Source organism: Panulirus ornatus, chromosome 15 (genome assembly GCF_036320965.1).
Source record: "Panulirus ornatus isolate Po-2019 chromosome 15, ASM3632096v1, whole genome shotgun sequence".
NCBI classification, from domain to species: domain Eukaryota; kingdom Metazoa; phylum Arthropoda; class Malacostraca; order Decapoda; family Palinuridae; genus Panulirus; species Panulirus ornatus.
In genome coordinates this window covers 19291468-19313573 of record NC_092238.1, presented here as the reverse complement: position 1 = coordinate 19313573, position 22106 = coordinate 19291468, and the positions used below count along the sequence as shown (strand labels likewise).

The 22106-nt window shown below is 41.5% G+C and overlaps 1 protein-coding gene across 1 annotated transcript in view; it reads left to right on the top strand.

Annotated features, from left to right (window-relative positions):
- Positions 1–22106, top strand: part of LOC139753740 (tuberin-like) — a 354102-nt gene that overhangs the window by 3063 nt on the left and 328933 nt on the right. The window contains exon 2 of the mRNA XM_071670536.1: positions 5250–5404. Coding sequence (XP_071526637.1) covers positions 5250–5404 — 155 coding nt within the window. The remainder of the gene's footprint in view (positions 1–5249; positions 5405–22106) is intronic.

The window sequence follows — 22106 nt, the reverse complement described above, 5'->3', positions numbered from 1 at the left end:
GGATCGATGTGATATACCGGGGTTGACGTGCTGTCAGTGGATTGAATCAGGGCATGTGAAGCGTGTGGGATAAACCATGGAAAGCTGTGTAGGTATGTATATTTGCGTGTGTGGACGTATGTATATACATGTGTATGGGGGTGGGTTGGGCTATTTCTTTCGTCTGTTTCCTTGCGCTACCTCGCAAACACGGGAGACAGCGACAAAGCGAAAAAAAAAAAAAAAATCATTATTATTATTATTACTTCGGTTATGGATCCATGGTATTGACAGTAGTTGTTTTGGTTAATATGTTGTTGTTTGATCCAGTAATAACTGCAGTATTGATGGAGATAAGTTAATGGGGTGTGATTCTATGATTTTATCAGACTAATGGTAATTAAGGAAAAATATCAGATAAATGAAAAAACTAACAGCTTTGTGAATACAATGACAATACCGATAAAACAAATTAAAAAAATTCAAAGCGCGTTACTTCAGATATTACCATGCAAAGTTCTGTATGGCCTAGATGTGGAAAGGAAGCTGTTTTTTCAGTGCATTATACATGACAGCTAGAGACAGAGTGTGAACGAATGTGGCCTTTTATTGTCTTTTCCTAGCGCTACCTCCCGCACATGCGGGGGGAGGGGGTTGTTATTTCATGTGTGGCGGGGTGGCGATGGGGATGAATAAAGGCAGACAGTATGACTTATGTACGTGTGTATATATGTATATGTCTGTATGTGTATGTATATGTATAAGTTGAGATGTATAGGTATATATATTTGCGTGTGTGGACGTGTATGTATATACATGTGTACGTGGGTGAGTTGGGCCATTCTTTCATCTGTTTCCTTGCGCTACCTCGCTAACGCGGGAGACAGCGACCAAATAAAATAAATAAAATAAAAATAGATATATATTATTATTATTATTATCATTATTAGGGTAAATGATTTGGTAAACAGAGAAGAGGTAGTAAAAGCTTTTCGGAAGATGAAAGCTGGCAAGGCAGCAGGTTTGGATGGTATTGCAGTGGAATTCATTAAAAAAGGGGGTGACTGTATTGTTGACTGGTTGGTAAGGTTATTTAATGTATGTATGATTCATGGTGAGGTGCCTGAGGATTGGCGAAATGCTTGCATAGTGCCATTGTACAAAGGCAAAGGGGATAAGAGTGAGTGCTCAAATTACAGAGGTATAAGTTTGCTGAGTATTCCTGGGAAATTGAATGGGAGGGTATTGATTGAGAGGGTGAAGGCATGTACAGAGCATCAGATTGGGGAAGAGCATTGTGGTTTCATAAGTGGTAGAGGATGTGTGGATCAGGTGTTTGCTTTGAAGAATGTATGTGAGAAATATTTAGAAAAGCAAATGGATTTGTATGTAGCATTTATGGATCTGGAGAAGGCGTATGATAGAGTTGATAGAGATGCTCTGTGGAAGGTATTAAGAATATATGGTGTGGGAGGCAAGTTCTTAGAAGCAGTGAAAAGTTTTTATCGAGGATGTAAGGCATGTGTACGTGTAGGAAGAGAGGAAAGTGATTGGTTCTCAGTGAATGTAGGTTTGCGGCAGGGGTGTGTAATGTCTCCATGGTTGTTTAATTTGTTTATGGATGGGGTTGTTAGGGAGGTGAATGCAAGAGTTTTGGAAAGAGGGGCAAGTATGCAGTCTGTTGTGGATGAGAGAGCTTGGGAAGTGAGTCAGTTGTTGTTCGCTGATGATACAGCGCTGGTGGCTGATTCATGTGAGAAACTGCAGAAGCTGGTGACTGAGTTTGGTAAAGTGTGTGAAAGAAGAAAGTTGAGAGTAAATGTGAATAAGAGCAAGGTTATTAGGTATAGTAGGGTTGAGGGTCAAGCCACTTGGGAGGTAAGTTTGAATGGAGAAAAACTGGAGGAGGTGAAGTGTTTTAGATATCTGGGAGTGGATCTGGCAGCGGATGGAACCATGGAAGCGGAAGTGAATCATACGGTGGGGGAGGGGACGAAAATTCTGGGAGCCTTGAAGAATGTTCGGAAGTCGAGAACATTATCTTGGAAATCAAAAATGGGTATGTTTGAAGGAATAGTGGTTCCAACAATGTTGTATGGCTGCGAGGCATGGGCTATGGATAGAGTTGTGTGCAGGATGGTGGATGTGCTGGAAATGAGATGTTTGAGGACAGTATGTGGTGTGAGGTGGTTTGATGGAGTAAGTAATGTAAGGGTAAGAGAGATGTGTGGAAATAAAAAGAGCGTGGTTGAGAGAGCAGAAGAGGGTGTTTTGAAATGGTTTGGTCACATGGAGAGAATGAGTGAGGAAAGATTGACCAAGAGGATATATGTGTCAGAGGTGGAGGGAACAAGGAGAATTGGGAGACGAAATTGGATGTGGAAGGATGGAGTGAAAAAGATTTTGAGTGATTGGGGCCTGAACATGCAGGAGGGTGAAAGGCGTGCATGGAATAGAGTGAATTGGAACGATGTGGTATACCGTGGTCGACGTGCTGTCAATGCATTGAAACCAGGGCATGTGAAGTGTCTGGGGTAAACCATGGAAAGTTCTGTGGGGCCTGGATGTGGAAAGGGAGCTGTGGTTTCGGTGCATTATTACATGACAGCTAGAGACTGAGTGTGAACCTGAACCACACATCCTCTACGCACTGCTCTTCCCCAGTCTGATGCTCTGGACTTGCCTTCACCCCTCTCAATCAATACCCTCCCATATAATTTCACAGGAATACTCAACAAACTTATGCCTCTGTAGTTTGAACACTCACTTATATCCCCTTTGCCTTTGTACAGTAACACTATGCATGCATTCCTCCAATCCTCAGGCACTTCATCATGGTCCATACATACGTTGAGTATCCTTACCAACCAATCTACGACACAGTCATTCCCTTTTATAATAAATTGCATTGCAATACCATTCAAACCCACTGCCTTGCTGGATTTCATCTTCCACAAAGCTTTCACTACCTCTTCTCTCTTAACCAAACCATTCTCCCTGGCCCTCTCACTTTACACTCCACCCCAGCCAAAACACCCTGTATCTGCCGCTCTATCATCAGACACATTCAACAACCCTTCAAGCTACTCACTCCATCTCCTCACTTCATCACTCCCTTGTCATTACTTCCCCCCTTGACCCTTCACCAAAGTTTCCATTTGTTCACTTTTCTAATTTGCCATCTTTTTCAATCCTTGCACCTATCTTTTGACCTCCTACCACTTTCTTTTATACATCTCCCAGCCATTTGCACTCCTTCCTTGCAAGGATCGTCCAAACGCCTCTCTTTTCTCTTTCACTAGCAACTTTGCTTCATTCTCTACCCTTTCTAATCTGCCCACCTCCCACATTTCTCATGCCACATGCATCTTTTGCACTAGCCATCACTGCTTCCCTTAATACATCTCATTCCTCAGCCACTCCTCTCTCATAATTTGCTCTCACCTTTTGCCATTCTACACTCAATCTTTCCTGGTACTTCCTCACACAAGTCACCTTTCCAAGCTCACTTACTCTCACCTCTCTCTTCTCCTCAACATTCTCTCTTCTTTTTTTAAAACCTCTACAAATCCTAACCTTCGCCTCCACAAGATAGTGATCAGACATCCTTTCAGCTGCCCCTCTCAGCAGATTAACATCCAAAAGTCTCTGTTACATGTCTGTCAATTAACACTTAATTGATAGTGCCCTTTGACCATCTCTCTTACTCATACGTATACTTATGTATATTTTTCTTTTTTAAACTAGGTATTTCCAGTTACCAGTCTTTTTTCAGCACTCAAATCCACTAGTTCTTCGCCACTTCCTCTTACAACACTGAATACCCCATGTACGCCAATTTACCCAAACAGTCACATTACTCAACTTCGCATTTAAATTACCCATCACTAAAACCCAGCTGCTCCGAAATCACTTGCCTCTTATGATCTTTCTTCTCATGACCAGGTGCTTATTTCTCTTGACCGGGTGCATAAGCACCAATGATCACCCATCTCTCTCCATCTACTTTCAGTTTTATCCACATCAAATCTAGAATTTACTTTCTCCCACTCTGTCACATTCTCCCACAACTCCTGCTTCAGGAGGAGTGCTACTCCTTCCTTAGCTATTGTCGTCTCATCAACCCCTGACTTTACTCCCAAGACTTTCCCAAACCACTCTTCCCCTTTACCCTTGAGTTTTGTTTTACTTAGAGCCAAACATCCAGGTTTCTTTCCTCATACATACTACCTATCTCTCCTTTCTTCTTATCTTGGTTACATCCACACACATTTAGACACCCCAAAATGAGCCTTCAAGGAGGATGAGCACTTACCACTTGACTCCTTCTTCTGTTTTCCTTTTTAGAAATTGAAATACAAGGAGGAGAGTGTCCCCCTCCCCCCCATCCCGGATCCCGCTCCCTTTAGTTGCTTTCTGTGACATGTGGGAAAATGTGGGGAGTGTTCTTTTATATGGAAGATTCCATGTAATGCAAGCCTACAATTGTCTGAAAAAGCATACAGTACTTAGCATAGATAAGTCATTCATTTTGTGTGCTATTTTGTTTCCAAGTTCTTTACTTTTTCTCTCCATATTTCTTTCTCAGTATTTATCTTTTTTTATTTTATTTTTCCTACTGTGTGAGTCCTGATTCGTGAAACTTATTATGTTACATATCCCTTTTTTTTCATACTTGATCACCATTTTCCATGTTAGCAGGATAACATTAGTTATAGGCGAAGAGGGCCACATCTGCATAACACCAATTGTGTAGCTATCATGTGTAATGCACCAACGCCACAGCCCCTATCGACAACCAGGTCTCATAGAGCTTTCTGTGGTTTACCCTAGATGCTTCACTTGCCCTTATTTATTCCATTGACAGCACATCAACCCCAAGGTACCACATTGTTCCAGCTCACTTGATTCTGTGCACACTTTTCACCCTCCTGCATGTTCAGGCGGTGATCACTCAAAATCGTTTTCACTCCACCCTTTCATCGTAATCTGCACAACTATGTGAAAGTGGTTGAGGACTTTTTTGCTCTTTAGAGAATGTTTCATATAGCTTCCTTTTAATGCAAGAATTCCGCCACCTTAGTGATACCTACTCTTATCATGAAGATAAACTCCAGATCAAGAATATAATCTATCATGAGGTGGACTTGATGGCTTGCCTAATGGCAACTGGCAAAAAAGATAAATTTGATATCACATGCACCATCAAAAGCATGAAGTATTCATGTTCTTCAAAATTTTAGATGTATATGAATTTTTGTGATTCTCAGGGGTGCTGTAGCAGAGATGTTGGTGTCAGGAGGGCAAGACCAGACCTGGATGGTGGCTAACAAGATAATAACCATCACAACTTCTGGATGTTCACAAAGGCCTTTGCGAAATGGGTTGTGTGACAAGTGCTTGCAGCTATGCAACTCAGAAAAGAGTGAGTACATTTTTATGTTTCATTGTTTTAACTTATTCAGTACAGTAGGGCATCTTGTAACATACTCCCTTGTTGGAAAACGATTTCTCATCACTATTTTTTGTTTTTTACTTCAGTGTTTTCTGTTTTTACTTCTATCCTTCTACTTAACCTTTAGCTGTACTCTTTACTTGCTCATCTACCTCAGATGCACTTGACAAAATCTTTGTTAGCAATTTGGACTCTGCTGTCATTCCAGACATACTTTTCATTATTATTCAGTTGCATGTGTGAAACCTCTCATTTCAACTTGATGTCACTTTGTTTTTCATTTATATTCTAGTATTTCAGCTTCTGTCCTTTTAGAATGCACCATCTAAGTTTTCAGACCCATGAAATCTAAATGTCTATGCATTCATCTATAATTCTTTCATGGATGATGTCATAATTCTTTCATAAATGTTGTCATAATTCTTTCATGAATAATGTCTCATTCCTCAAATGCAATTGATTTGAACATGAAAGATTGATAAATGGCAGAGCTATGGACAGAAAAACTCCATGATTTTAGAGTTTTCTTTAGGCTCAACCAGTCTTGAGCTCTAGTGTTAGATGACAAATGAAAGACAAAGATTGTAAGTGCTGTGTAAAGTCTTGAATGTTGTATAGGATAAAAGTTGATACATAGGAATAAAAGGAAAGCATAAGAGGATCCCAGAGGAAGGATGAATTAAATGTGGAAAAAGAGAAGAAAAACTTGACTTGGAATTAAGGTAAATAGGTTTATAAGGAAGCTGTGTATGAAGGAGTTAGGATGCATAAGATAAGTCTATGTGATAGCTTGAAAGAAGGAATGAAATGAGTAATATGTCAAGTGTTCAGCTTTTTAAAGAACTTATTAGGGATGATGATATAAGATACATGGGTATTGGTAAAATAAGATTAGAGTTCATGAGAGTGGAGAATAGGTAATGGGGAGAAAAAACGATTCTAAGAGATATGACAAGTATCGTGCCATAGAAATAGAAAAAATTAAGTATGATTTGTAAGGGTAAATTAGTTGGTGAAGAATGGGAGATGAAGCAGCTGTTAACTGCATTTTAAAAAAGTGAAAATGTGTATGGCAACATAGGAAATTATTCATTTTCTGGATGTCTGATTGATGTTCATGATTTTTCTGCTGATTGAAAGTAATTAGAGTAAAAGTAATTGTAAGAATTACATTTTTGATACATCTTCAAACTCTTGGCAGAACTCTTCATATGATTTTGAGTGATTGAGTTAAAATGAATACCAAACCCTGTACAAGTGAAAAACAAGTTTGATCTAGATAGGAAACAGAGTATGTTGAACAGATGTTTGCACATGGATAGGTTGTAAGCATAGTTTGAAAAAAAGATTTTTGCATCATTTATGGATCTCAAAAAGTGAGGATAGAGTTAATAAGAAAGCACTCTGGGAAGCTTTGATGCTGTGGTATTATGGTTCTATCTATCTATATTTTTCTGATGCCCATTCACTCAGGGAACTCCCATCAAAGGGTTGCCACAGCAAAAGAGTCTCCACTTATCCCTGTCCTTACATACCCATCTCGCATATGCCACTCCATGCTTTATTACTCTGTTTCTCTCCCTCCAGTATTCCTTTACCCTATTTGCCCTTGTCACAGGTGGTCTTCCACTCACATTAACCCCTTTAATTGTACTATCATATCCTCTCCTTGTAAACTTCCAGTCTTGCATTCTTTCCACATGCCCAAACTACTTCAAAGCATTACATTTCACCCATTCTACCACTCCACAATTAATTCCCTTTGCATTCCATGCCATAACACATCTCTCATACACCATTTCATTTCTTTTTTCATTCCATCTTGTCACTCCACATGCTCTTTTCAAATGGCTCATTTCCACAGCCTGGATTCTTGACCTTTGTGCCTCATTCCACATCCATGTTCCGGCTGCATAGGTTAGGGTTGGGAGGACTGTGCTGTCCCTTAATCTTCTCTTCACTTTAATACTTACACCTCTACCCTTCATTATTCTTTTATGGGACCCAATAACTTGTCTGCCCTGTACTGCTCTCTCACTTATCTCTCCTTCCATATTACCACACTTTCCCAAGACAGCTCTGAGATACTTAAATTCCCTGACCTCTACCAGTCTTTTTCTCCCCACATCCATGATGCAATTTTGTACACTCATCTTTCACTCTATATGGTTTTACAAAATCTATACTTTCATGCCATTTCCTTTCAAATGCCATTATTTTCCTTTTACTTCCATTAACCTTCAATCTCCTCTGCTAACACACATAAAACACACTTACAGCTTTCTGCAACTCCTCTTCACTCTTCGCAAACAACACAGTATCATTCACAAAAAGGCTTACCATTAGCCACCTTCTCTCACCATCACACTCCATCTCTGCACCCCTTTTCACAAGTTTTACTTCCATCTCTCTTATCACTTCATCCATATATATATATATATATATATATATATATATATATATATATATATATATATATATATATATATATATATATGGATGAGAGTTGGGGTGAGAGAATATCATTAGATTTTAGGGAGAATAAAAAAGCTGTGTAGGTATGTATATTTGCGTGTGTGGACGTATGTATATACATGTGTATGGGGGGGGGTTGGGCCATTTCTTTCGTCTGTTTCCTTGCGCTACCTCGCAAACGCGGGAGACAGCGACAAAGTATAATAAAAAAAAAAAAAAAAAAAAGATGTTTTGGAAGGAGGTAAATAAAATGCATAAGACAAGGGAACAAATGGGAACATCAGTGAAGGGGGCTAATGGGGAAGTGATAGCAAGTAGTGGTGATGTGAAAAGGATGAGAGTTGGGGTGAGAGAATATCATTAGATTTTAGGGAGAATAAAAAGATGTTTTGGAAGGAGGTAAATAAAATGCATAAGACAAGGGAACAAATGGGAACATCAGTGAAGGGGGCTAATGGGGAAGTGATAACAAGTAGTAGTGATGTGAAAAAGAGATGGAGTGAGTATTTTGAAGGTTTGTTGAATGTGTTTCATGACAGAGTGGCAGATATAGAGTGTTTTGATCAAGGTGGTGTGCAAAGTGAGAGGGTTAGAGAGAATAATTTGGTAAACAGAGAAGAGGCTGTAAAAGCTTTGGGGAAGATGAAAGCTGGCAAGGCAAGGGGTTTGGATGGTATTACAGTGGAATTTATTAAAAAAAGGGGGTGACTGTATTTAATGTATGAATTCTTTTTTTTTTTTTTTGCAGGGAAATAATGCAGATGACTGGGAGATGTATAAAAGAAAGAGGCAGGAGGTAAAGAGAAAGATGCAAGAGGTGAAAAAGAGGGCAAATGAGAGTTGGAGTGAGAGAGTATCATTAGATTTTAGGGAGAATAAAAAGATATTTTGGAAGGAGATAAATAAAGTGCATAAGACAAGGGAATCAATGGGAACTTTAGTGAAGGGAGCTAATGGGGAGGTGATGAAAAGTAGTGGTTATGTGAGAAGGAGATGGAGTGAATATTTTAAAGGTTTGTTGAATGTGTTTGATGATAGAGTGGCAGATATAGGGTGTTTTGGTTGAGGTGGTGTGCAAAGTGAGAGGGGTTAGGGAGAATGATTCGGTAAACAGAGAAGAGGTAGTAAAAGCTTTGTGTTAGATAAAAGCCGGCAAGGAAGTGGGTTTAGATGATATTGCAGTGGAATTTATTAAAAAAGGGGGTGACTGTATTGTTGTCTGGTTGGTAAGGTTATTTAATGTATGTATGACTCATGGTGAGGTGCCTCAGGATTGGCAGAATGCTTGCATAGTGCCATTGTACAAAGGCAAAGGGGATAGAAGTGAGTGCTCAAATTACAGAGGTATAAGTTTCTTGAGAATTCCTGGGAAATTATTTGGGAGGGTATTGATTGAGAGGGTGAAGGCATGTACAGAGCATCAGACTGGGGAAGAACAGTGTGGTTTCAGAAGTGATAGAGGATGTGTGGATCAGGTGTTTGCTTTGAAGAATGTATGTGTGAAATACTTAGAAAAGCAAATGGATTTGTATGAAGCATTTATGGACCTGGAGAAGGCATATGATAGAGTTGATAGAGATATTGTGTGGAGGGTATTAAGAATATATGGTGTGGGAGGCATGTTGTTAAAAGCATTGAAAAGTTTTTATTGAGGATGAAAGGCATGTGTACAGGTAGGAAGAGAAGAAAGTGATTGGTTCTCAGTGAATGTAGGTTTGCGGCAGGGGTGTGTGATGTCTCCATGGTTGTTTAATTTATTTATGGATGGGGTTGTTAGGGAGGTTAATGCAAGAGTTTTGGAAAGAGGGGCAAGTATGCAGTCTGTTGTGGATGAAAGAGCTTGGGAAGTGAGTCAGTTGTTGTTTGCTGATGATACAGCGCTGGTGTCTGATTCATGTGAGAAACTGCAGAAGCTGGTGACTGAGTTTGGTAAAGTATGTAAAAGAGGAAAGTTGAGAGTTAATGTGAGTAAGAGCAAGGTAATTAGGTACAGTCAGGTTGAGCGCCAAGTCAATTGGGAGGTAAGTTTGAATGGAGAAAAACTGGATGAAGTGAAGTGTTTTAGATATGTGGGAGTGGATTTGGCAGCAGATGGAACTATGAAAGCAGAAGTGAGTCATAGGGTGGGGGAGGGGGCAAAAACTCTGGGAGCCTTGAAGAATGTGTGGAAGTTGAGAACATTATCTCGGAAAGCAAAAATTGGTATGTTTGAAGGAACAGTGGTTCGAACAATGTTGTATGGCTGCGAGGCGTTCGCTATGGTTAGGGTTGTGCACAGGAGGGTGGATGTGCTGGAAATGAGATGTTTGAGGACAATATGTGGTGTGAGATGGTTTGATCGAGTAAGTAATAATAGGGTAAGAGAGATGTGTGGTAATATAAGGAGTGTGGTTGAGAGAGCAGGAGAGGGTGTTTTGAAATGGTTTGGTCACATGGAGAGAATGAGTGAGGAGAGATAGACAAAGAGGATATATGTGTCGGAGGTGGAGGGAACGAGGAGAAGTGGGAGACGAAATTGGAGTTGGAAGGATGGAGTGAAAAAGATTTTGAGTGATCAGGGCCTGAACATACAGGAGGGTGAAAGGCATGCAAGGAGTAGAGTGAATTGGAACAATGTGGTATAACGGGGTCGGCATGCTGTCATTGGATTGAACCAGGGCATGTGCAGCGTCTAGGGTAAACCATGGAAAGTTCTGTGGGGCCTGGATATGGAAAGGAAGCTGTGGTTTCGGTACATTATTACATGACAGCTAGAGACTGAGTGTGAACGAATGTGGCCTTTATTGTCTTCTCCTAGCGCTACATTCCACACATGAGGGGTTGTTATTTCATGTGTGGCTGGGTGGCAATGGGAATTAATAAGGGAAGACAGTATGAATTATGTACATGTGTATATATGTATATGTCTGTGTGTGTATATATATATGTATACGTTGAGATGTATAGGTATGTATATTTGCGTGTGTGGACGTGTATGTATATACATGTGTATGTGGGTGGGTTGGGCCTTTCTTTCTTCTGTTTCCTTGCACTACCTCGCTAACGCGGAAGACAGCGACAAAGCAAGATAAATATAATAATATATATATATATATATATATTTATATATAATGGGGGTGATGCTACTACGTTTGTGAATCAAGAACCATTGCAACACAAACCTCGCCAGGTGGTAGAGTGTCCCGCAGTGTATCGAGACAGACTTCCCCAGAACTTTTTTAAAGGGGAAGTAAATGTTTATAGTTGTGTTACTGGAGTGATAGTTTTCATACATGGTGTTTTGACAAGAAAATAGTGAAATTGAAAAAAAAAAATGTAGCTTAGACATTGAAGCTTATTGATACAGTGGTTAAATTGATGAGAACTACTATTGACGTTTGTGTAAATAAATTATACATTTCCCTTTTCCATAGCCAGAGGTTGAACCATTATGTGACATTCATTTTCTCATTTCATTTCAAGCTAGAAGTTTCAGTTTTCTGAATTATTTCTTACTTCTTCATATGTATATATATGTATATGTGTGTGTGTGTGTGTGTATGTGCGTGTATATGTGTATGTGTATATATATATATATATATATATATATATATATATATATATATATATATATTTTTTTTTTTTTCATACTATTCGCCATTTCCCGCGATAGCGAGGTAGCGTTAAGAACAGAGGACTGGGCCTTTGAGGGAATATCCTCACCTGGCCCTCTTCTCTGTTCCTTCTTTTGGAAAATTAAAAAAAAAAACGAGAGGAGAGGATTTCCAGCCCACCGCTCCCTTCCCTTTTAGTCACCTTCTACGACACGCAGGGAATACGTGGGAAGTATTCTTTCTCCCCTATCCCCAGGGAATATATATGTATATATATATATATATTATCCCTGGGGATAGGGGTGAAAGAATACTTCCTACGCATTTCTCGCGTGTCGTAGAAGGCGACTAGAGGGGACGGGAGCGGGGGGCCAGAAATCCTCCCCTCCTTGTATTTTCTTTTAACTTTCTAGAATGGGAAACAGAAGAAAGAGTCACGTGGGGAGTGCTCATCCTCCTCGAAGGCTCAGACTGGGGTATCTAAATGTGTGTGATGTAACCAAGATGTGAAAAAAGGAGAGATAGGTAGTATGTTTGAGGAAAGGAACGTGGATGTTTTAGCTCTTGAGTGAAACGAAGCTCAAGGGTAAAGGGGAAGAGTGGTTTGGGAATGTCTTGGGAGTAAAGTCAGGGGTTAGTGAGAGGACAAGAGCAAGGGAAGGAGTAGCAGTACTCCTGAAACAGGAGTTGTGGGAGTACGTGATAGAATGTAAGAAAGTAAATTCTCGATTAATATGGGTAAAACTGAAAGTTGATGGAGAGAGATGGGTGATTATTGGTGCATATGCACCTGGGCATGAGAAAAAGATCATGAGAGGCAAGTGTTTGGGAGCAGCTGAATGAGTGTGTTAGTGGTTTTGATGCACAAGACCGGGTTATAGTGATGGGTGATTTGAATGCAAAGGTGAGTAATGTGGCAGTTGATGGAATAATTGGTATACATGGGGTGTTCAGTATTGTGAATGGAAATGGTGAAGAGCTTGTAGATTTATGTGCTGAAAAAGGACTGGTGATTGGGAATACCTAGTTTAAAAAGCGAGATATACATAAGTATACGTATGTAAGTAGGAGAGATGGCCAGAGAGCGTTCTTGGATTACGTGTTAATTGACAGGCGCGCGAAAGAGAGACTTTTGGATGTTAATGTGCTGAGAGGTGCAACTGGAGGGATGTCTGATCATTATCTTGTGGAGGCTAAGGTGAAGATTTGTATGAGTTTTCAGAAAAGAAGAGTGAATGTTGGGGTGAAGAGGGTGGTGAGAGTAAGTGAGCTTGGGAAGGACACTTGTGTGAGTAAGTACCAGGAGAGACTGAGTACAGAATGGAAAAAGGTGAGAACAATGGAAGTAAGGGGAGTGGGGGAGGAATGGGATGTATTTAGGGAATCAGTGATGGATTGTGCAAAAGATGCTTGTGGCATGAGAAGAGTGGGAGGTGGGTTGATCAGAAAGGGTAGTGAGTGGTGGGATGAAGAAGTAAGAGTATTAGTGAAAGAGAAGAGAGAGGCATTTGGACGATTTTTGCAGGGAAAAAATGCAATTGAGTGGGAGACGTATAAAAGAAAGAGACAGGAGGTCAAGAGAAAGGTGCAAGAGGTGAAAAAGAGGGCAAATGAGAGTTGGGGTGAGAGAGTATCATTAAATTTTAGGGAGAATAAAAAGATGTTCTGGAAGGAGGTAAATAAAGTGCGTAAGACAAGGGAGCAAATGGGAACTTCAGTGAAGGGCGCAAATGGGGAGGTGATAACAAGTAGTGGTGATGTGAGAAGGAGATGGAGTGAGTATTTTGAAGGTTTGTTGAATGTGTTTGATGATAGAGTGGCAGATATAGGGTGTTTTGGTCGAGGTGGTGTGCAAAGTGAGAGGGTTAGGGAAAATGATTTGGTAAACAGAGAAGAGGTAGTGAAAGCTTTGCGGAAGATGAAAGCCGGCAAGGCAGCAGGTTTGGATGGTATTGCAGTGGAATTTATTAAAAAAGGGGGTGACTGTATTGTTGACTGGTTGGTAAGGTTATTTAATGTATGTATGACTCATGGTGAGGTGCCTGAGGATTGGCGGAATGCGTGCATAGTGCCATTGTACAAAGGCAAAGGGGATAAGAGTGATTGCTCAAATTACAGAGGTATAAGTTTGTTGAGTATTCCTGGTAAATTATAAGGGAGGGTATTGATTGAGAGGGTGGAGGCATGTACAGAGCATCAGACTGGGGAAGAGCAGTGTGGTTTCAGAAGTGGTAGAGGATGTGTGGATCAGGTGTTTGCTTTGAAGAATGTATGTGAGAAATACTTAGAAAAGCAAATGGATTTGTATGTAGCATTTATGGATCTGGAGAAGGCATATGATAGAGTTGATAGAGATGCTCTGTGGAAGGTATTAAGAATATATGGTGTGGGAGGCAAGTTGTTAGAAGCAGTGAAAAGTTTTTATCGAGGATGTAAGGCATGTGTACGTGTAGGAAGAGAGGAAAGTGATTGGTTCTCAGTGAATGTAGGTTTGCGGCAGGGGTGTGTGATGTCTCCATGGTTGTTTAATTTGTTTATGGATGGGTTTGTTAGGGAAGTGAATGCAAGAGTTTTGGAAAGAATGGCAAGTATGCAGTCTGTTGTGGATGAGAGAGCTTGGGAAGTGAGTCAGTTGTTGTTCGCTGATGATACAGTGCTGGTGGCTGATTCATGTGAGAAACTGCATAAGCTGGTGACTGAGTTTGGTAAAGTGTGTGAAAGAAGAAAGTAAATGTGAATAAGAGCAAGGTTATTAGGTACAGTCGGGTTGAGGGTCAAGTCAATTGGGAGGTAAGTTTGAATGGAGAAAAACTGGAGGAAGTAAAGTGTTTTAGATATGTGGGAGTGGATCTGGCAGCAGATGGAACCATGGAAGTGGAAGTGAATCATAAGGTGGGGGAGGGGGCTAAAATTCTGGGAGCCTTGCAGAATGTTTGGAAGTCGAGAACATTATCTCAGAAAGCAAAAATGGGTATATTTGAAGGAATAGTAGTTCCAACTATGTTGTATGGTTGTGAGGCGTGGCCTATGGATAGAGTTGTGCGCAGGAGGGTGGATGTGCTGGAAATGAGATGTTTAAGGACAGTATGTGGTGTGAGGTGGTTTGATCGAGTAAGTAATGTAAGGGTAAGAGAGATGTGTGGAAGTAAGAAGAGTGTGGTTGAGAGAGCAGAAGAGGGTGTTTTGAAATGGTATGGTCACATGGAGAGAATGAGTGAGGAAAGGTTGACCAAGAGGATATATGTGTCAGAGGTGGAGGGAATGAGGAGAAGTGGGAGACCAAATTGGAGGTGGAAGGATGGAGTGAAAAAGATTTTGAGTGATCAGAGCCTGAACATGCAGGAGGGTGAAAGGCGTGCAAGGAATAGAGTGAATTGGAACGATGTGGTATACCAGGGTCGACTTGCTGTCAGTGGATTGAACCAGGGCATGTGAAGTGTCTGGGGTAAACCATGGAAAGTTCTGTGGGGCCTGGATATGGAAAGGGAGCTGTGGTTTCGGTGCATTATTACAAGGCAGCTAGAGACTGAGTGTGAACGAATGGGGCCTTTGTTGTCTTTTCCTAGTGTAACCTCGCACACATGAGGGTGGGGAGGGGGTTGTTATTCCATGTGTGGCGAGGTGGCGATGGGAATGAATAAAGGCAGACAGTATGAATAATGTACATGTGTATATATATATGTGTACATTGAGATGTATAGGTATGTATATTTGCGTGTGTGGATGTGTATGTATATACATGTGTATATGGGTGGGCTGGGCCATTCTTTTGTCTGTTTCCTTGCGCTGCCTCGCTAGCGGGAGACTGGCGACAAAGGAAAATAAATAGATAAGTAAGAAGAAGTAAGAGTATTAGTGAAAGAGAAGAGAGAGGCATTTGGACGATTTTTGCAGGGAAAAAATGCAATTGAGTGGGAGATGTATAAAAGAAAGAGACAGGAGGTCAAGAGAAAGGTGCAAGAGGCGAAAAAAAGGGCAAATGAGAGTTGGGGTGAGAGAGTATCATTAAATTTTAGGGAGAATAAAAAGATGTTCTGGAAGGAGGTAAATAAAGTGCGTAAGACAAGGGAGCAAATGGGAACTTCAGTGAAGGGCGCAAATGGGGAGGTGATAACAAGTAGTGGTGATGTGAGAAGGAGATGGAGTGAGTATTTTGAAGGTTTGTTGAATGTGTTTGATGATAGAGTGGCAGATATAGGGTGTTTTGGTCGAGGTGGTGTGCAAAGTGAGAGGGTTAGGGAAAATGATTTGGTAAACAGAGAAGAGGTAGTGAAAGCTTTGCGGAAGATGAAAGCCGGCAAGGCAGCAGGTTTGGATGGTATTGCAGTGGAATTTATTAAAAAAGGGGGTGATTGTATTGTTGACTGGTTGGTAAGGTTATTTAATGTATGTATGACTCATGGTGAGGTGCCTGAGGATTGGCGGAATGCGTGCATAGTGCCATTGTACAAAGGCAAAGGGGATAAGAGTGAGTGCTCAAATTACAGAGGTATAAGTTTGTTGAGTATTCCTGGTAAATTATATGGGAGGGTATTGATTGAGAGGGTGAAGGCATGTACAGAGCATCAGATTGGGGAAGAGCAGTGTGGTTTCAGAAGTGGTAGAGGATGTGTGGATCAGGTGTTTGCTTTGAAGAATGTATGTGAGAAATACTTAGAAAAGCAAATGGATTTGTATGTAGCATTTATGGATCTGGAGAAGGCATATGATAGAGTTGATAGAGATGCTCTGTGGAAGGTATTAAGAATATATGGTGTGGGAGGAAAGTTGTTAGAAGCAGTGAAAAGTTTTTATCGAGGATGTAAGGCATGTGTACGTGTAGGAAGAGAGGAAAGTGATTGGTTCTCAGTGAATGTAGGCTTGCGGCAGGGGTGTGTGATGTCTCCATGGTTGTTTAATTTGTTTATGGATGGGGTTGTTAGGGAGGTAAATGCAAGAGTTTTGGAAAGAGGGGCAAGTATGAAGTCTGTTGGGGATGAGAGAGCTTGGGAAGTGAGTCAGTTGTTGTTCGCTGATGATACAGCGCTGGTGGCTGATTCATGTGAGAAACTGCAGAAGCTGGTGACTGAGTTTGGAAAAGTGTGTGGAAGAAGAAAGTTAAGAGTAAATGTGAAAAAGAGCAAGGTTATTAGGTATAGTAGGGTTGAGGGTCAAGTCAATTGGGAGGTGAGTTTGAATGGAGAAAAACTGGAGGAAGTGAAGTGTTTTAGATATCTGGGAGTGGATCTGGCAGCGGATGGAACCATGGAAGCGGAAGTGGATCATAGGGTGGGGGAGGGGGCGAAAATTCTGGGGGCCTTGAAGAATGTGTGGAAGTCGAGAACATTATCTCAGAAAGCAAGAATGGGTATGTTTGAAGGAATAGTGGTTCCAACAATGTTGTATGGTTGCGAGGCGTGGGCTATGGATAGAGTTGTGCGCAGGAGGATGGATGTGCTGGAAATGAGATGTTTGAGGACAATGTGTGGTGTGAGGTGGTTTGATCGAGTGAGTAACGTAAGGGTGAGAGAGATGTGTGGAAATAAAAAGAGCGTGGTTGAGAGAGCAGAAGAGGGTGTTTTGAAGTGGTTTGGGCACATGGAGAGAATGAGTGAGGAAAGATTGACCAAGAGGATATATGTGTCGGAGGTGGAGGGAACGAGGAGAAGAGGGAGACCAAATTGGAGGTGGAAAGATGGAGTGAAAAAGATTTTGTGTGATCGGGGCCTGAACATGCAGGAGGGTGAAAGGAGGGCAAGGAATAGAGTAAATTGGAGCGATGTGGTATACCGTGGTTGACGTGCTGTCAGTGGATTGAATCAAGACATGTGAAGCGTCTGGGGTAAACCATGGAAAGCTGTGTAGGTGTGTATATTTGCGTGTGTGGACGTATGTATATACATGTGTATGGGGGGGGTTGGGCCATTTCTTTCGTCTGTTTCCTTGCGCTACCTCGCAAACGCGGGAGACAGCGACAAAGTATAATAAAAAAAGTATAATAAGTAAATATCTTTTCTTTCATAACATTCGCCATTTCCCGCGTTAGCGAGGTAGCAGTAAGAACCGACGACTGGACCTTTGAGGGAATATCCTCCCGTGGCCCCCTTCTCTGTTCCTTCTTTTGGGAAATTGAAAAAAAAAAAAAAGAGAAGGGAGGATTTACAGCCCCCTGCTCCCTTCCCTTTTAGTCATCTTCTACGACACGCCGGGAATACGTGGGAAGTATTCTTTCTCCCCTACCCCCAGTCAGCATGTGATAGCGTGTAAGAAAGTAAACTTTAGATTGATATGGGTAGAACTGAAAGTGGATGGAGAGAGATGGGTGATTATTGGTGCATATGCACTTAGGCATGAGAAGAAAGATCATGGGAGGCAAGTGTTTTGGGAGCAGCTCAGTTAGTGTGTTAGTTGTTTTGATGCACGGACCGGGCTGTAGTGATGGATGATTTGAATGCAAAGGTGAGTAATGTAGCAGTTGAGGGAATAATTGGTGTACATGGGGTGTTCAGTGTTGTAAATGGAAATGGTGAAGAGCTTGTAGATTTATGTGCTGAAAAAGGACTGTTGATTGGGAATACTTGGTTTACAAAGAGAGATATACATAAGTGTACGTATGTAAGTAGGAGAGATGGCTAGAGAGTGTTATTGGATTGCATGTTAATTGATAGGCGCACGAAAGAGAGACTTTTGGATGTTAATGTGCTGAGAGGTGCAACTGGAGGGATGTCTTATCATTATCTTGTGGAGGCAAAATGAAGATTTGTAGAGGTTTTCAGAAAAGAAGAGAGAATGTTGGGGTGAAGAGAATGGTGAGAGTAAATGAGCTTGGGAAGGAGACTTGTGTGTGGAAGTACCAGGAGAGACTGAGTTTAGAATGGAAAAAGGTGAGAACAAAGGACGTAAGGGGAGTGGGGGTGGAATGGGATGTATTTAGGGAAGCAGTGATGGCTTGCGCAAGGGATTCTTGTGGCATGAGAAGTGTGGGAGGTGAACAGATTAGAAAGGTTAGTGAGTGGTGGAATGAAGAAGTAAGAGTATTAGTAAAAGAGAAGAGAGAAGCATTTGGACGATTTTTGCAGGGAAATAATGCAAATGAGTGGGAGATGTATAAAAGAAAGAGACAGGAGGTCAAGAGAAAGGTGCAAGAGGTGAAAAAGAGGGCAAATGAGAGTTGGGGTGAGAGAGTATCATTAAATTTTAGGAAGAATAAAAAATATGTTTTAGAAAGAGGTAAATAAAGTGCGTAAGACAAGGGAACAAATAGGAACTTCAGTGAAGCGGGGCTAATGAGGAGGTGATAACAAGTAGTGGTGATGTGAGGAGATGGAGTGAGTATTTTGAAGGTTTGTTGAAAGTGTTTGATGATAGAGTGGCAGATATAGGGTATTTTGGTTGAGGTGGTGTGCAAAGTGAGAGGGCTAGGGAGAATGATTTGGTAAACAGAGAAGAGTTATTAAAAGCTTTGTGGAAGATGAAAGCAGGCAAGGCAGCGGGTTTGGATGGTATTACAGTGGAATTTAATAAAAAACCAGTTGCCTGTATTGTTGACGGGTTGGTGAGGTTATTTAATGTATGTATGACTCATGGTGAGGTGCCTGAGGATTGGCAGAATGCATCCATAGTGCCATTGTACAAAGGCAAAGGGGATAAAAGTGAGTGCTCAAATTACAGAGATTTAAGTTTGTTGAGTGTTCCTGGGAAATTATATGGGAGGGTATTGATTGAGAGGGTGAAGGCATGTACAGAGCATTAGATTGGGGAAGAGCAGTGTGGTTTCAGAAGTGGTAGAGGATGTGAGGATCAGGTGTTTGCTTTGAGAAATACTTAGAAAAGCAAATGGATTTGTATGGAGCATTCATGGATCTGAGAAGGCATATGATAGAGTTGATAGAGGTGCTCTGTGGAAGGTATTAAGAATATATGGTGTGGGAGGCATGTTGTTAGAAACAGTGAAAAGTTTTTATCGAGGATGTAAGGCATGTGTACGTGTAGGAAGAGAGGAAAGTGATTGGTTCTCAGTGAATGTTGGTTTGCGGCAGGGGTGTGTGATGTCTCCATGGTTGTTTAATTTGTTCATGGATGGTGTTGTTAGAGAGGTGAATGCAAGAGTTTTGGAAAGAGGGGCAAGTATGAAGTCTGTTGGGGATGAGAGAGCTTGGGAAGTGAATCAGTTGTTGTTTGTTGATGATACAGCACTGTTGGCTTATTCATGTGAGAAACTGCAGAAGCTGGTGACTGAGTTTGGTAAAGTGTGTGAAAGAAAGCTAAGAGTAAACGTGGATAAGAGCAAGGTTATTAGGGACAGTAGGGTTGAGGGTCAAATCAATTCAGAGGTAAGTTTGAATGGAGAAAATCTTAAGGAAGTGAAGTGTTTTAGATATCTGGGAGTGGATTTGGCAGTGGATGGAAGTATGGAAGCGGAAGGGAATTGTAGGGTGGGGGAGGGGGCAAAAATTTTGGCAGCGTTGAAGAATGTGTGGAAGTCGAGAACATTATCTCCGAAAGCAAAAATGGGTATGTTTGAAGGAATAGTGGTTCCTACAATGTTTGAGGTGTGGGCTATGGCTAGAGTTGTGCGCAGGAGGATGGGTGTGCTGGAAATGAGATGTTTGAGGACAATATGTGGTGTGAGGTGGTTTGATCGAGTAAGTAATAATAGGGTAAGAGAGATGTGTGGTAATAAAAGGAGTGTGGTTGAGAGAGCAGAAGAGGGTGTTTTGAAATGGTTTGGTCACATGGAGAGAATGAGTAAGGAAAAATTAACCAAGAGGATATATGTGTCAGAGGTGGAGGGAACGAGGAGAAGTGGGAGACTAAATTGGAGGTGGAAAGATGGAGTGAAAAAGATTTTGAGTGATCGAGGCCTGAACATACAGGAGGGAGAAAGGTGTGCAAGGAATAGAGTGAATTGGAACGATGTGGTATACCGGGGTTGACGTGCTGTCAGTGGATTGAACCAGGGCATGTGAAGTGTCTGGGGTAAACCATGGAAAGTTGTGTGGGGCCTGGATGTGGAAAGGGAGCTGTGGTTTTTGTGCATTATTACAGGACAGCTGGAGACTGAGTGTGAACTAATGTGGCCTTTGTTTTTTCCTAGCAATCTCGCACACCTGAGGGGTGAGGGGGTTGTTATTTCATGTGTGGCGGGGTGGTGATGGGAATGAAAAAAGGCAGACAGTATGAATTATGTACATGTGTGTTTATGTATGTGTTTGTGTGTGTATATATATGTATGCGTTGAGATGAATAGTTATGAATATTTGTGTGTGTGGACGTGTATGTATATACATGTGTATATGGATGGGTTGGGCCATTCTTTCATCTGTTTCCTTGCACTACCTCGCTAACACGGAGACAGCGACAAAGCAAAAGAAATATTTAAAATTTTTTATTTTTTTATTTTTTTTTATACTTTGTCGCTGTCTCCCGCGTTTGCGAGGTAGCGCAAGGAAACAGACGAAAGAAATGGCCCAACCCCCCCCCCATACACATGTATATACATACGTCCACACACGCAAATATACATACCTACACAGCTTTCCATGGTTTACCCCAGACGCTTCATATGCCTTGATTCAATCCACTGACAGCACGTCAACCCCGGTAAACCACATCGCTCCAATTCACTCTATTCCTTGCCCTCCTTTCACCCTCCTGCATGTTCAGGCCCCGATCACACAAAATCTTTTTCACTCCATCTTTCCACCTCCAATTTGGTCTCCCTCTTCTCCTTGTTCCCTCCACCTCCGACACATATATCCTCTTGGTCAATCTTTCCTCACTCATCCTCTCCATGTGCCCAAACCACTTCAAAACACCCTCTTCTGCTCTCTCAACCACGCTCTTTTTATTTCCACACATCTCTCTTACCCTTACGTTACTCACTCGATCAAACCACCTCACACCACACATTGTCCTCAAACATCTCATTTCCAGCACATCCATCCTCCTGCGCACAACTCTATCCATAGCCCACGCCTCGCAACCATACAACATTGTTGGAACCACTATTCCTTCAAACATACCCATTTTTGCTTTCCGAGATAATGTTCTCGACTTCCACACATTCTTCAAGGCCCCCAGGATTTTCGCCCCCTCCCCCACCCTATGATCCACTTCCGCTTCCATGGTTCTATCCGCTGCCAGATCCACTCCCAGATATCTAAAACACTTCACTTCCTCCAGTTTTTCTCCATTCAAACTCACCTCCCAATTGACTTGACCCTCAACCCTACTGTACCTAATAACCTTGCTCTTATTCACATTTACTCTTAACTTTCTTCTTCCACACACTTTTCCAAACTCAGTCACCAGCTTCTGCAGTTTCTCACATGAATCAGCCACCAGCGCTGTATCATCAGCGAACAACAACTGACTCACTTCCCAAGCTCTCTCATCCCCAACAGACTTCATACTTGCCCCTCTTTCCAAAACTCTTGCATTTACCTCCCTACCAACCCCATCCATAAACAAATTAAACAACCATGGAGACATCACACACCCCTGCCGCAAACCTACATTCACTGAGAACCAATCACTTTCCTCTCTTCCTACACGTACACATGCCTTACATCCTCGATAAAAACTTTTCACTGCTTCTAACAACTTTCCTCCCACACCATATA